At 41.7% G+C, this 15,775-nt stretch overlaps 2 protein-coding genes and 1 non-coding gene across 5 annotated transcripts in view; 1 reads left to right on the plus strand and 2 right to left on the minus strand.

Annotated features, from left to right (window-relative positions):
- Nucleotides 1-15,775, minus strand: part of LOC126925042 (aryl hydrocarbon receptor protein 1) — a 159,929-nt gene that overhangs the window by 10,162 nt on the left and 133,992 nt on the right. For 2 of the 3 annotated variants that reach the window (XM_050740189.1, XM_050740188.1), the window contains exon 4: nucleotides 11,536-11,625. The exons of the other annotated variant lie outside the window; for it this stretch is intronic. In XM_050740189.1, coding sequence (XP_050596146.1) covers nucleotides 11,536-11,625 — 90 coding nt within the window. The remainder of the gene's footprint in view (nucleotides 1-11,535; nucleotides 11,626-15,775) is intronic. 3 annotated transcript variants of the gene reach the window in all.
- LOC126925044 (venom dipeptidyl peptidase 4) overlaps nucleotides 1-15,775 on the minus strand; it is a 512,928-nt gene that overhangs the window by 311 nt on the left and 496,842 nt on the right. The window lies entirely within an intron of this gene.
- On the plus strand, nucleotides 339-410 carry Trnam-cau (transfer RNA methionine (anticodon CAU)). The gene has a single exon. It is a non-coding gene; the product is annotated as a tRNA-Met (tRNA).

Genomic DNA, 15,775 nt, shown 5'->3' on the forward strand with positions numbered 1-15,775 from the left:
AAGTACATTTCGTTTCGTCAGACTCTAAATTTGGCCATACACATTTTTAAATACGTAGAAGGATGATATTTCCTGATAGAATGCGCTATTATTTGTTACATAAACAAATATTGCAATACATAGTCTGTTTTATGTTTTCTAATAAAAATGTTTCGTAACGAATGTTACGTGAATGTAACGTTTAAAAAAGCTTCCTGTCTTGTACGCTTTTATGCTTTCTTATCATTAATAACTTCATAGTACGATATCAATTTTTATAACTCGAAGTTATTGATCTATTTTACTTTCACCCCCTGTGAATTCTATAAAAGTAGCTTTAGGGACGTGTCTGTCACAACAGCAGAGTGGCGCAGTGGAAGCGTGCTGGGCCCATAACCCAGAGGTCCGTGGATCGAAACCACGCTCTGCTAAGAAGTCGAAATATCTTTTTTTTTTTTAATTTTTTCTTGTACACTCATGGTAGACATACGTTGTTCAATTTCTTTGCTAAATAAGCTTTCTATAATTTTTTTTTATCACAGAAACATGTCTGTTATATAGTTTTGACTGCGATTTTATAGATACTTATTCACTATATTGCACCATTAATTATACCTCTTACGTCATTTTATTTTCTTAAAATAACATTGGAAATTGCTAAAAACGGAAACTGCGCAGCTTTCAATAGATCTTCTACGAACGTTTAATAAAGCATTGAAAAGTTTATTCTTCGCACAGACATATCTCTACGTTTGGGTATCTTATGTTGAATACAATTATTTTAGTAGAAAATTAAAAAAAAAAAAAAACCATTTACAAACACTCAACGGAATTGTTGAAGCTATTATCTTCTACTCAGAAACCCATCCAATGGTTTAATCTAGGTAAATAGGAAACATCGAACGGAACGTCGAAGAACCTGGTACACAATAATTTCTCCAACAACCCCCGAATGCAATGCGGTAGACAGTTAAAACTGCCCCGAACGATCAGACGGTCGACGCGGCCAGGGTGGAGAAAAGGGACGGGCAGAGGCAGCGGCATTATTTCAGGAAATATCTGATCGGTCGTGACGTCGCGACGGCGACATAGGCGCACGTACGGCACATGTAACTACACGTGTCCGACGCACTTTATCGCGCATAATTAATCCGGGCTAGGCAGCGACGGACGATGAGCCCCGTTGGCGCACGAGAAACCCATAGTTTCCTCGTTCCTTCGTTCAAGAAAAACGACCAGAACGAGAATAACTCTTCCCCCCCCTTTCTCTCTCTTTCTCTCTGTTTCGCGCGCGTATGAGCGCCGATCGGATATAATCGGATCCGACACCACGCACCGTAAGCCTTTCGAGCCAAGCTTAGAAAATAGATCGAATTAACAGGGCCTCGGCTTTGCTACACCATACGTGGCCACGGTTGTCCGGCCTTCAACGCCTGGAATAACGTAATAAATCACCAAGTGGAAATGATACGGACGCGGGCTCGCCTTGCTACAGACTCAACGAACGTGTAAGCTCCTCTCGTAGAAATAGGAAGGTGCTGGCGCTTAGCGGTGTTTCTATATGAAGAGGCCGAGGCTATGGGCTCCCTTCGGCGGATAAGTGTTATCTATGCAACGAGAAGGCATAACGGCGATGGTGCTTATATTTTTAAGCGGATGGGCGATGGCAGGTTGAGTGTCACTTTTATATGATACTTTCGTAAGCGGAGATCGAGTTTCTATTAGAGTAGATTATGAATAATAAAAATTAAGATTTTTGCTGTTGGGATTTGTAAATATTCCTTGAGAAAGGATTTAACGTCGTTTCGCGTTTCTTCGACAGGAGGGGAGGAATATTTTTAGGTGGACCATTATGGAAGTTCGGAGATCGAATTTTAATTGCTAATGGACAGAATAAAGATTTTTGGTAGCTACGAGCGTCAAACATTCTCCGCGAAGGCCTCAGTCTTATCTCTCGTTTTTTTTTTTCAGCGAAGAAACAGATAAAACAAGTAAAGAGGAGACTCTTCTACGGAAAATAATATTCTACCAAAGTTGAATTCACGGTGCAGTAATTGAGCTACACAGATCAATCGTTTAATTTCTGAGGAATTGAACGTCATTCGTATATTCTGCCACTAAACTAAAATTTTCAGGAAGGATTCACGCGCCTCGTCTATCTTCTCCATTACACGAAGTCTAAATCACATTTATCGTCGGTTCAGAGAATAAAGAAGTTAGAGAGAAGGTAGGAAAGCTGATCGCATAATTTCGACGATGGCTGGCGTTAACCTCGAAGGAAGCGCGCTGGTCGAATTGTCGCGATAGGCCATTAGCTGGTCATAGTTGTTCGAGGGCTCGGTTAACCGGGAATAATATAATAAATCACGCGATAGAAGAGAACGGCAGCTTTCGAGGTACTACGTTGCATTTCCGATAGGCGGAACAGCGTAGCTGCACGTAGCTGCACCTTCTCGTAACGTTCGTGTCGCCGGTGCACGGATCTCACGACTTCCATGTTACTCACACCATCCTTGTGTTACGATATTACTCGTGGACGATAATAGGATGCCCGTCTATTCAACCGAAAGACGTATTTTTTTAAGAAAATGCCAGTCTCCTATTAAGTTGTTCCAGCGAAAATCGCAAGAAACGTTTGGTACAACATCGTTGTTATCGATTCCAGCTTCTTCGAGGGTAGAACTTACATTGCTGAAAAATTTCCTATCCCACCAGGCAGATATTTAGAACGGACAAAGAAGAATAGTTTTTCAGATTCTGTCTAAAAGTATTTTCTTTCTAACTTGAAGGTTTCTTCCAATTCGAACTAGACAATTTTTCTTCCAGTTCGTGATACGACATCTTACCCACCGTTTGATATCTGTCTCATCATTGTACAAGTTATGAAATCAAGAACATTTTATGAAACGATAAAAATGTAGAAGGAATATGTTTTGCAGAACTTCGCTATTGTACTATATTATACCATGTAATTCGATAAGAATTTATACCGCATGGTATTTCCAATACGGAATCTCCAAGAAACACAAACGCATACTACAACCGCACATTTTCAATTGCTACCAATTATACACTATCCTCTGGATCACTATGAAACCTCGAAATTAAATAAATGCGATTTTATAAAATATCTGCGAACGTAGTATACTATAGCCTTGTAGAAAATTATGGCACCGTGAGCTCAGGTTCGGTAAAAACCCACAAGCACATCTTCTTCGATAGAAATTCTCCGCTGCCAACTCCAACCTTCTATTTTCTCGGAAAAGTATGTCGATACCGAAGCAGAAGGCGAAGCACAAAATACGAAGAAACGAAGGAAACATAAAGACACAGGAGTATCGGCGAGCTCCGTCGGGCGTCCGGTGCATGGTCGGCCATAAAACTCGATCTCTCAATAAATATAGGAGGAACGCAGCGCGAAGTCGCGAGCGTGTACGTTCCTCGTTGGAAAGGGAGGCGAGTGTCCCGTGGAAGGGTCCGGTCGGTTCGCCACAGGGTCCTGGATGAATTCAGGGATCTCGGTGGATCTGCCTTGTGGCTTTCCCTAGTCCGCAACCCTGCTGAGCGTTCCGTTTGCTCTAATTTTAATTAAACCCTTCCTACACAGGATTTCCGTGGTAATCGAGGAGCCAGGCAATGGCCATACTTCATTGGGACACGCTCGACGTGTAATTGCTCCGCGTTGCCCTTTATTCCGCCCCGCCAACATGGCTCGGCCAATTTTATTCCCGTCCGCGGTCTCAGGCCCGCGTATATCAAGCCTCGGCCACAGGCGTACGTGTAATTTTCATTAATACGTGATTTATTCCGGCGACGCGTGATTTATGGAATTATATCGACGCCCGATAGCCGCGTCCTGCCACCACGCCGCCTTCGAGATCTTGCTCGTTACGTCGTTACCCTCGACTTTCCATTATTGCGTTCCGAGCGCTCTACAGGCTTCGTTCGGATTAGTCAAGTTGCCTGGACAATTTACAATTTACATAAGTTCGAGTAACATGAAACTTCGCAAACCTGTCGATTATTATCCTGCGACTTTAATATATTTTACAGTGCGAGGTGCCATTACAGATCGATATGCGAGCCTCTCAATATCGAAACTGATTCGCTCCGCTCTCTGTCAATTTCTCAATTTCGTTACTTTAAGCGTTTTGAATTAACGCCCAACTCTTTAGAAGTGAATTACCTGCAATTTGTTGTAAGAAGATGGCGAATTTCAAGACGAATTTAAGAAATGGTGTTCGCAACATGTTCGTTTCTTTCTGCTTTCTAATTTATGGAGTCGATCGATGCGGCTACCAAAAGGCTCGTACACTACGCCGTTACATCATGCGTGCAAATCGTTCACATTATCGAAAATTTGTTCTCGTTACACGGCTGCGTATTATATGATGACGTAAACAGCAGTATGTATATTTCGGATTACACGAGCGGTTTCTAGTTTATCGCCAAGTACAGACGTAAAAGTACGTAAGTTAATGTACAAGAAGCTGGTCCACGTCCATCGCTTTCGCTCATTAATATCCACATCAACGAAAATTTTCATCGCTATTATTACACGGTTGCTAGCATCGTCCGAGGATATTCGATAGAAACGTCACTCGTCCAATCAAACGAGTCCCTTTTGTCTAGCCCTATCAACACCTGGAAAGGAAAAGCGAGCGCGGTTGCTGCTACTGCAACGTACTACCAAAAACACATCCATAGAAACACAAGTTGTCACATCAACTCCAATTATTGCAACTTCGATTAATCTTGCAAAAATGTCTAATGGACGAAGGTCGAAGAACGAAAAAAGTTGGAAGCGGAGGTGTCGGTGTTCGGGTTCGAGGAACGAGCCTCCCGCAAAATACGTTGACCCCGCCCTCTTTTATTTTCCGCACGAGGCTCCGGCTACGCTCACATTTATTTTTCCTCATGGATCTCTTCTCCTTCTACCTTCTCTCTTGGTCTTCTTCTCGTCTGTGGCGCGGCCAGTTAGCAGCGACGGGCGGTTTTGCCGGTAAGGTCCGGTAACGTTTGTTACCATTGCTCGTTTAAATAATCTCGAAACATGCATCCGCGGGACGGAGCGGCCGACTCGTGGATGGCTTTACGATCGACCCTCGTCGTTAATTAAGAGCTTGTAATTATTTAGTGGAGACGCTAGCGCACCCCCGCCGGCATCGAAGCGGTCCCGCTCCCTTGGCAGGCTTGATTTACATTCCTGCGAAGAATGCGAAAGGCCTCGCCTCACTTTGCTCTATTTTCTCCTTTTCTTTTATTTTTCACCGTCGTCTCTGTGTCCTGTCTGCTCGTCCTGTTTCACAGTCGTCTCCCTCTTCTCGGACGCGCAACGACGATGACAAGAGCGATGCCCTCACGAACATCAGATTCGATTTCATAAAATTCGTCACAACATCTTTGAACATCGTGAACGCTTTGAGGAAGATTCATGCGACTATCCCAAGCATGTTCAAGTACATTATTATAGGAATCTTCAGAAAGTTTCAAACATATTGTATCGTACTTTGGCAAGCGTATTTGTTTTTTCTACCAATGTCTTCGATCAGGCAGCCACATGCCCTTGGTCTACCAGTTGTCGAAGATCTACTTGAATGTTCTGAGTCTGCAAGGTAGGAATTACAGGGTATAATCTGTCGAATTACTCGCAGACGATATTCTCACGAAGAGTACCTTCTTCGCAAACAATACAAACTTTGTTTTCTGTCTGTCTCTTCATGAAATGTGCATAGGACACAGAATAAATAATACGTATACGTACAAATTATGTTAAAATCGTTTAATCTAAAGCTATCACAATTTCGAGTACCAGAATCTCTTCTACAAGCGACAGAAAAAAAAAAAGAAAAAAAGATAAAAATTGCAGAAATTTGTACAACTGGTATTAAAATACGTAAACGAAAATTTCCACGTCGAGACACCAAATTGTGACACGTTGACGCAAAAGTCAAGTGGAAAATTAAAAGTTGCAGGGGAATTCGGTCCACCTGCGAAACACGTAGCCATCAACCATCCTCTACGAGGACGAGAACGACACCAAACGAATCGCGTTCGCGTAAATCCCGTGGGACGCGAACCGCTGAGATAAATCAGCCAGGACGCCGGGTGAAATCGACGGAAACACGATTCGGCGCGATCAAAGGACCCTCTACAAATTGAAACAAATCAGCCGGCTAATAATAATTAATCCGCGGGCCGCATTAATTATCGAATGCCGCCCGAGTCGTCCGCCTTCTTCTTCGTTCCCCCACGCCGTCTTTTTCTTGCACAGCGCGCGCGCGCGTATGAAATCTTCTTGCTGGGTCGCAGCACGAGAACATGCGCGCATTTTTGCGCCAGTACAGCTCCGGTGTACGCGATAATGCGACCTCGAACGCCGCGTATACCGAATGTTGAGCTCTCAATTACGCCCGCAGAGTTATGACGCGCCCTTCCACCCCCTCGATTCTCCTTTGTGTTATATCTCCCTAACAAAGTGGCCCGAAACAAAGTGGAAGGAGGCGGAGGGAGAGAGAGAAAGAGAGAGGAATAGCCGCGGGTCAGGCTCGAGATCGCGTCTTCATTAACGGCTATTAATTGTCAAAATGTGCCACATAATTCAGCGCGTGCGAACGAGCAGCCAACCTTCCCCCCTCGACGATTCCAGACGAGAGTTTAAACTTAACGCGGTCAATTGATTTCTAATGGGAACCGGCCTCAGGGTAGTCCGTTTCAGAGTTTCGTCTCGGTATCTTTGGTCCATGCGAGATAGAGCGTAAGTTATTGGGTCAATACAGTCAAGGAGAAAAATAAGTAGACGAGCAGTGGAAATGGGTGGAAACAAGGTGTCGTTAAATACAGTTTGTTCATGTAAAAATATAAATACTAATTTCAATTATTTGCTGAATAGGATAGCATATAAGGAGATACAGTAGACAGAAGTTGAATGTACTAGTTACAGTTCGATCGAGTATCACAAAGTAGAGACAAGTTCGTATAATAAACCACTATTCGTTGATTTATATTTTCCTGAGGTTTGTGGAAGACGAACGTACTAGTTGAACGTACCGTGACAGGATAAATCTTCTCAATTACGAAAAAGATACAAAAGAGACAATTTGTCTTTTGACAAGTCACACGATATCCTGACAGATATCGCTCTACGAAATCTTACGTTAGTCTATCCTTCGCATCATTTGAAAAGTTAATAAATCCAGAGTTAGGAAATCACGGTAATCCATCTCCGTCTGATACGTAGTTGTCGAGAAACCTAAACCATGCAAAACGTGAACGATTTGAATACTAGAAAACTTGGATACGCGAAACACCTCTAAAATGTAATCGTCAAAGGACCGCACCGAGTAGGACCTCCGCATCTCCCGCTAGAGGCGCGTTCATTGAAACGCGACGTGGCACGCAAACAGAGTTGCACGGCTCGGTAACGAGAGAAAGAGAGCTGACTCGATGATTTCCCGACTCGATGACCGTGTATCCGACGCGACGTAATCGCAGGGCGTTTCGGATGACGCGATTACACGGGCCTGTAACTCTGCAGAGCCGGGTCGGCCTCTGTTGTTCGCCCACCCTCGAAGCTCGAATCGCTGGAAAAACCGCGTAATGACAGCGTCCGCCCCGCAACAACCTTCCTCGCGGTAATTCACCGGCCAGCAACACTTCGCGTTGCTCTTTAGTTCGATATCTCACGCGAGAAACCGAGGGAAAAAGCGTTGCGCTGGAACCACGGCAGGGGGTGGTCGAGCAAACACAATGGGGGTGGGATTGTTCACAGAGCTGGTACGCGGCTTAATTGGCCTGATAGAACCGATTCTGATCCTCCACGAGCCTTTGCACCGGGCCCCGTGGCCAACGTTGGATAAAAGCAATAACTTAAACGAAAGGTCGGAGGGTGAACTTATCGTACTCAAGAACCAACTATGGAAATCTGCGGTTGGGTAGGTTTAGGAAAGGATATAAAGGGTTGAGATGGGGAATACGTGAAATTGCGATTGTGAGTGTAATAGAATCTCGTTTGAGCCGCTTATTCGCCAAGTCGGTTAACTCTACGAAACAAACGGTAGAGAAAATCGATGAAATTATCTAAGACCAAATGCTTCGCTAGTAAGATTTTGAAAGTTTCTAAAAGCGAAGTTAATTAGTTTGAGTACAAGTGAGAAATATCATATTCTTCTCGGTTGTTTTCTCTGGAGCGATTCTTCTCCCTGTCAAACAGGTTCGAGAGTATTTCTGGAGTAAAATTGCTACTCGTTCCGTGAAAATTGCGATGCGTATCTCCTCCTATTTATTAGGATTTAAGAGAACACTATTGAATAATGCTTGCGAGTTTTCTAAGCGGGCAGTTCTGGAACCTATAAAACGAGAACGGAGTCTGTATTTTGACGTTGTTACACGACTCGAGTAATTGATAGGTAGGTATAAGTATAGCATTTTTGTTATTTGTTTATCGGTAATTTATTAAGAGGAGGACGAAAGGGGATAAGAGTTAAACGAAAATTCAGTCTGAGAGAAAATCACTGCGTCGGTTATTAGTCGCGATACACTTCGTTTCTCTTAAATATACCGCAATCGGAGGAAAAATCATCGTTAAACGTGTATCGTGACGTGTGTGTGAACCGTTTGCGTGCCCAGTTACATCTCAATGAATACTGCCGCGAAGTCAAGAGCCGAGAAATTATTCTCGCCGACCCGGTCGCTCCGATTTTTCCTTCTCTTATATAAACAAATTATCCGGTAAATGCGATTAAGCGGCTTAGCATACGTTACAGACGTATCGTTAATCGAAACTCTAAAGTTAAAAACACTCGTGACTCTTGCACATATATTGGCCGAGCCAAACTTTCATGGCTTCCATCGGGTTTGAGTATTCTTGAGAATCTGGTCTTGAGCTACGAGATACGTACTTGTAATTTCAAAGGCACCATCGATATTTTTATCGAGATTCCAGACATTCGATTGGGGAAATTAGTCGAGAAATTCATGCAAGTACAGCAATCTTAAAAACAAAGAGAGAAACGCCGTCGAGATTTTTATTCAAATCCCATTAAAATACAATTCCGGGCGTACGATATATGCCCGGATCTCTCAGAAGACACGATGATCGGCTCCTTCAATCAAAGTGCGGAGGAAAATGACGACTACGAACACAATTTTCTAAAATCTAGCATGGAATTTTTCAATTTTTATACCACGCCTCTGTGATAAATAATTTCATGAAAATAAGTCGCTTGTTTTTTAAAACGTTAAACAGCATAACTTCGTGAAAAATGGGGACCGATCAATCTGACTTTTGACTGGCTCACACGTAGAACAGTCAGAAAAACTCCGAGTTCTCAAGGAGCAATTGAAGATCATCGTAAGAAGGGCGTGCGATGGGAACAAGGAAAAGCGTGCTCGGTTCCGAGCGATCGTCCCTTGAAATTTGTTTACAAGAAACGCGAGATTGTAACGCGTTTCCCCCTTTTGTTGGAGACGCGAGATCATCGGATCGGAAAATCATCATCCGTCGTTTCCTGCAATTACGATCCTATGCACAAAAGCGTTCGCGTGCGTTTCAGCTCATACAGTCATCGTGTGTCGGGAAATCATCATCCGTCATTTTTTTTCCTCCGCTTCTCCGCTCTTTTTCTTTCGCTTCTCCTTTATTCCAATCATAATACCTCCTTTTTTACTATCTTCGTTACACTCGCGTGCGTGTTGGATGCCTGCGTGCAGATCGCATTTTGGAACGCGTTCACCGGGGGTTGAACGATATCGCTCTGTTCCGGATAGAGAGGCAAATGGCTTCTTTTCCCTTTAATCCGCTCCTTCTCCTGATTTTGCCGCGCTTGTTTACCCTCCGTGCTCGTTATTCTAATTCTGACCACTGCCATGATCGTTCTAACGTGATTCGTCGAGCATCTATCGAATTAGGAGCGATTTTAAAGTAGCTAAGGACCAGTGAAATCATTATGAGACGAATGTAGAGCGTGTAGACTCGAGACGGCTGATGAGGATTGTTATTTATTACGAATTATTATTACCAGAATTATTATTACGAAGGATTGTTATTTGACTGGATTTGTGGGAAATTTAAGCACCGAAGAAAGTATAGAAATACTTGAAGTACCAAGTTGTAAGATAGAAAATTTCGCACTTGATTCTATCAATTTTCTAAATATTTTCTTCTTCGACGAATATTTTTATTTTCATACAACATTTTGCATGCACTTTCAAAGTCGTGGCTAACTTTCCTTTCTGTATATGATTCGAAGCTTTTAACTATTCATACACGAGGTGCTGCAGAAAGTTGATGCAAGAGTAGCACGTGTTCGTAGAGATATGAATACGTATCAACATCCTAAATTATAATCATGCTCGTTGAATATGACGGACAATCCCATTTCGGTCGACTATATAATAATAATAAATTTAATATATATAATAAGTTCTATAATAAATTATATATATGTAGTAACTTAATGGGTCTTAGAGTAAGGACAAGTAATGATGTTTTGGTTTAACAAGCAATACTCAATACAACGAACTGATTACAATATCGTCTTACGTCTTATTATCATACTCAGCTCTCAATTTCCCGATTCATACTCTTCGGCTTCTGCACTCACTCTCCCTGACTTCTCAACTAACACTGTACGACTTCTAACTGGCACTCTGTCTCTAGCATCCCTTTGTCTTTTTCGCCCCACCACGCATGTGTTCCGCAAACACCCGTGGCCAAGGTCACGTAGGCCTTTTCTACGAAACTATTCACTTGAAAGGACCGACGACACATTGATGGACCCGACGACGCCTCGGCTCTCGCGACATTGTTTATGGTTCGAACGATATCTTAGGCCTTTTTCTCCACGATACTACACATATATAAATATATATAAATAAATTGTATAATAAATATATAATAAAAATATAAATAATAAATTCCAATACCGATTCGTGCCAATATACAACGAAGATGAATCATTCGACTGAATTGTCTATTACGAGTAATTAAAATGTATACAGCGTGAAGGAACTATTCGACGATGAATCAACGTAACAAGCATTCTAGAATAAATTATACTGTTCCTACATCGCCTCGACCTTTCGATAATTATGTATATCCAATTATATCAAACTATCTGAAAGGATCTCCAATATTCGAAGAAACCTAATCACGATCAGAGCCTATATACGTACGTATATACGAGTTATTGGAACGTTAACTAGACTAGATAATCGCGAAAGTCTACTGAAAAATGTACGTCCATGGTGTACTAGGGGAAAAAGCCGCGTTAGCTCGGACAAGGGGGATGATGATTGCGTAAACGTGACACGTAGAACGAAGTTGACGGACCTGGCGTGACCAGCGAGTGTTGGGTGTGGACATGAGAAGATAAACCAACACCGAGGGTGTAGGTACTGTGCCTGAAATTACACTGCAACCGGACTACTAATAATACGTTAAAAAACTAAAAACTTGTTCGTGATGAATACTTGCTCCTTGGGAAGTTTACTTTCTTTCAAGGGTTGGCTATTTAACTTTGGATAATTAAAGTGGAAAGAAAATGTCGGAAGTACCTGATGGAAGCCAAGGTAACTTTCTATGCTGTGAGTGGCGAAGAACACTTCGCCGTCGCAGGTCAGTATGAGCAGGAACCCGTTCAGCGCCTGTAACAGACGAATTATTTTGCAAATATTACTGGAGGTTCAATAAACATTCCATCGATATTCCCTAGACCACCTTATTCTCACACTTATTTCGCGCGATCGAGTTACACAGAATTATTGGCAAAAAAGAAAAAAAAAAATTTACAAAAATAGCTATCAGTTATTAGCGATAATAAATTTCGTTGTATAATAAAAACAAGGCCGATGATGAAACAAGTTTGTCGAGTCAATTTTACAAGTTACAACGCACATGAAATGTCCGATTTTATCGATTCAGACTGAATTCTAGAAGAATTCTTTAAAACGATATACGAAATGTTTTACAAAATCAGAAATATTTATTGAAAGGAAAGATCCAAAAACTTTCGGACATTACGTGCGTTTCAACCTGATAGAAACTACATGTCAGTTGATTATACTACTCGATATAAAACTGCAAAAATATTTCGACAGAGGTCTATAACTAACGAGTTGTAATTTATCAATTTACTATCGAACCCGGATATAATATCCCATGATCATCGACGATACGGAATTAAAAAGAAAGAAAAAAGAAAAAAAAGGGGACGAATAGAGAAGAAAAATTCTCTGTAGCGATAATTCACTTCTAGAAAAGGAGTTGCACAACGAGTGCTCGTTTCCTTTCCGAAAACGGGGAATTGCTGGCCGGGGCGAAAACGTTCCGGAAAGTTTCCCCATTTATCGACGTGGCCGATGGTGTGGTGGCTTTCGAATACCAAAACGAGCTAGAAACTCGAACGGCCGTATCGAAGCCCGAAATATCCGTCCTAGTTTAAACGGTCGGAGGCTAGAAACGAGTGCGGGGGGAATCGGTCGTTTAAAGTACTTGTCTGCTAGCCCGTTTCCCGAGCTAAATGTGTATTGTTTTGTTTTATTTCGACCCGTTGCCGTAGGTGCCCGTGCCAGGTACTACGTCCGACTGGTTTTATTGGTCGGAAATATGAAGAGAACTCTGATACTCAGACCTCCTCGCGTTAATTTATGAAAGATCTTTCTTTTGCTTTAGCTTCGAGGTATTTTTTGTTTCATGGAATAGACGATTCTTTTATTGGCAGATAAATAGAAACAATCGAGCTCTATCGTATTTTTCTGAGTTAGGAAATTTTTAGACTTTTGGCGCTTGGCAGTTGAAAGACATTGAGGGGAAGGTTATTCGAATGGAATTTAATATTTAAAAAGTATCATTGGGAATTGGGAACGCTTGCAAATTGAATGTTCGACTTGAATGCTTCGGAACTTGCTTGATGACATTTATGAAGTTTACGCGTGCAAATAAAACGCAAATCGTAGAGCGTTGTGAAAATTTGTCAATATTTCAGTAGCATGGATTGCACGGCACATTGAAGAAAAATTTCTCGAAGAAGTAAGAATTACATAATAAAATCTGCGTGTATAAACTTGGCCACCGATGAATGACTTGACATCAGTCTCAGTGGCTGACTCGGGATTTATCGTAATAGAACTACTTGCTCAAATAGCTTTACTTCGAAGTAGCTACTTTAATTTATCTGATCCTTATTTACTACGACCTAAATTCTAAGCCTAAACGAAATTTAACATTCAGTGGCAAATTCAACAATTTAACGCTGAAGATAGGATCCGTGGGATCGCGTATGACGTCTAACAGACAACCCGTGTACCAGTTTGCTCTAGCAGAAACCGAACGCTTCGAAATTGAATACTTGCGAATTAATCCGAATTCAATGTCAGAGAATCGGAGGATTGCGAATTGAAATACTGCGAGTATCGAGAAATTCGCCAAGGTTCACCGACAGGGTAGGGACACCATAACCGATAATGTCGGGGGATGGTTATCGAAGCGATCGCATGCGCGACGGATGCTGCGATTTGATTGGTTGATCCAGAGGGTGGGTTTCTCTCTGGCCGCTCGCGTCAATACGGATCCGCGTGGAGGGCGAGTTTCCCCGAGCTTCAATCAACCCCCTGTACCACGAATATAAGCTGTAATAGGATTTTCTCGCTACCTGCCTACGCTTCTTCCCTTCGAAATGGCCGACATGGCCATTTCTGTAAACCGTGCCATCCCCCGTGGGATTCCGTCTAATCGGCGCGATTGCATCCTCCGCCAAACCCATCCAACGATAAGGAAAACGCTAATAAAATAAAAATTAATGAAAATTCGGCCAATCCAACTTATCAAACCAATATTTAAAGTCCAATCTTTCAACCAATTGAAGACTCTGATAAACTAAAAATTAATAAAAGATCAAACGATCCACGAATGAGATCAAATAAGAATTCATCGAAATAATATTCGATTATTAATCAAATAATATTAATATTCAAAGTCCAATCTGTCGAGCAACAGAAGATCTTGACGAAACGAAAATTAGAAATTTCCTTGTTATTACTCGACGCACGTTTATGCGAATTTTATATTTTTACCAGACAAACGAAATCTATCGAGATACCTTTCATTCGCTAAATATTGTAAAGAATCTTTTTTATATATTTCTGTATATATATTAATTTTATATATTTTTTTAAGTTTTCCAAAAATGCCTATTCGCGCATTACCAATCCAAGAAAATAAAAAAAAGGAAGAATAGAAAGAGGAGGAAGGCAAAGGAGAACAGTATTTCTCGTATCGTTTACACGAGGCTGAGTTCACGGTTGACACGATCCAGGAAGAGCAGCGAAGGGTGAAAACGAGAGAGGACAAGGGGCCAGAAAAGAAAATCGATGGATTTTTATTTCTCGCGTGTGTTGGCCGGCAGCGAATCAGTCGCGTGCCGAGTGTGCGAGTACTCGCGTGTTCCGTCCAAGCGTGAACTTCTAATACCCCTTCATCCTCACCTTGACTCTGGTGTATTAGCGGGTCGCCAATAATACTTCACGCACGAAATCTTTCCATTTTCTTCGCTCATGCAACTAGAAGTCACGGGCACGGACACGGGCCGTGGCACGATCGTTCGGTATGCAGAGCCTACGAATAACCTCAATCGGAATTACATCTCCTTCGATACTCTCTCCTCTCTCTCTCTCTCTCTCTCTCTTTCTTCCTAATAACCATTTCTCCTTTAATTTGCTTTCCATTCGTTCACGTTGTTAACACTTTAAACCGTATGAGTAATTGTCGGTGAATCTGTAGATTATTGTTTATAGGAAATTTATTGGAATTTCTGTTTATTATGAACGTAGAAGGGATGACACTTAGTTGGAATTTGAATGATTTTTCGTAAGCTTGGATGCGGAAGACTTTCGAATGAAAAGCTCTGAAAATGGTAAGAAAACTTTTCTTTTGCGAAACTGCAGTCTTTGAAATTGAAAACGTTCGAGCTGCAAGTACAGTTATCAAATAACAGCACGCTATATGGTACGGGAGATTACTCAGTTTACGAATATTGCCTTATTATTATTTTTTACGCACGAGATCATTAACAATTAATTAAGGAAGCGGTGTGAAAGTGCGGTATTATTAAAAAAGAAAAAGGGGGAAAGATTCAACGAAGGAAAAAATGGGGATAAAACGTTAACGCTGCAAGGATATCGCGTTTCTTTTGATCGCCACTTCGCAGAGCTCTCGCGGATTGATAGCGCGCAACTCGCGTGCCACTTCACAGTCAGAATTTATAGTTCCTTTATTATTTCGACTAAGCTGCTCTTAAGTTTCCGCACACGTAACTCGCTTCCAATTTTTCGAGCCACGATCTAATCGGCCAAGTATATCTGCTTCTTAGCATATTTCCCTCCTATCGCATATAATTTACCTTTATTTTTATCCGGCGTTTGTTTTTCCTTTGCTCGAAAACGCTGCGAATTTCACCGCGTGTTGCGTACAGCAACATGTACATTTCGTCTCCGAAGCATTCAATTGGCGAAATTTCAGTCCGATACGACGAAAGCTTTTAACATGAAAGCTTCGAATTCTCGAAGATTTCAATTCGAAAGTTCTCGATCTCGAGCGCTTTCAATTCCAATGCTTTCGACCTGGAAAAGTTTCAATTCAGGAGTTCTCGAATTCGAAAGCGTCTAATTTAAAAACTTTCGATTCTAACATACAGAATTCGCAAGTGTCCCGTTTCCTTCATTCGAATCTAAAAAAAAAAAAATTATTTCTATTCCAATCAACATCGGTCGTCCGCTTGTATCTACATAAAAATAAAAA

The sequence above is a fragment of the Bombus affinis genome, chromosome 15 (genome assembly GCF_024516045.1).
Source record: "Bombus affinis isolate iyBomAffi1 chromosome 15, iyBomAffi1.2, whole genome shotgun sequence".
Lineage (NCBI taxonomy): Eukaryota > Metazoa > Arthropoda > Insecta > Hymenoptera > Apidae > Bombus > Bombus affinis.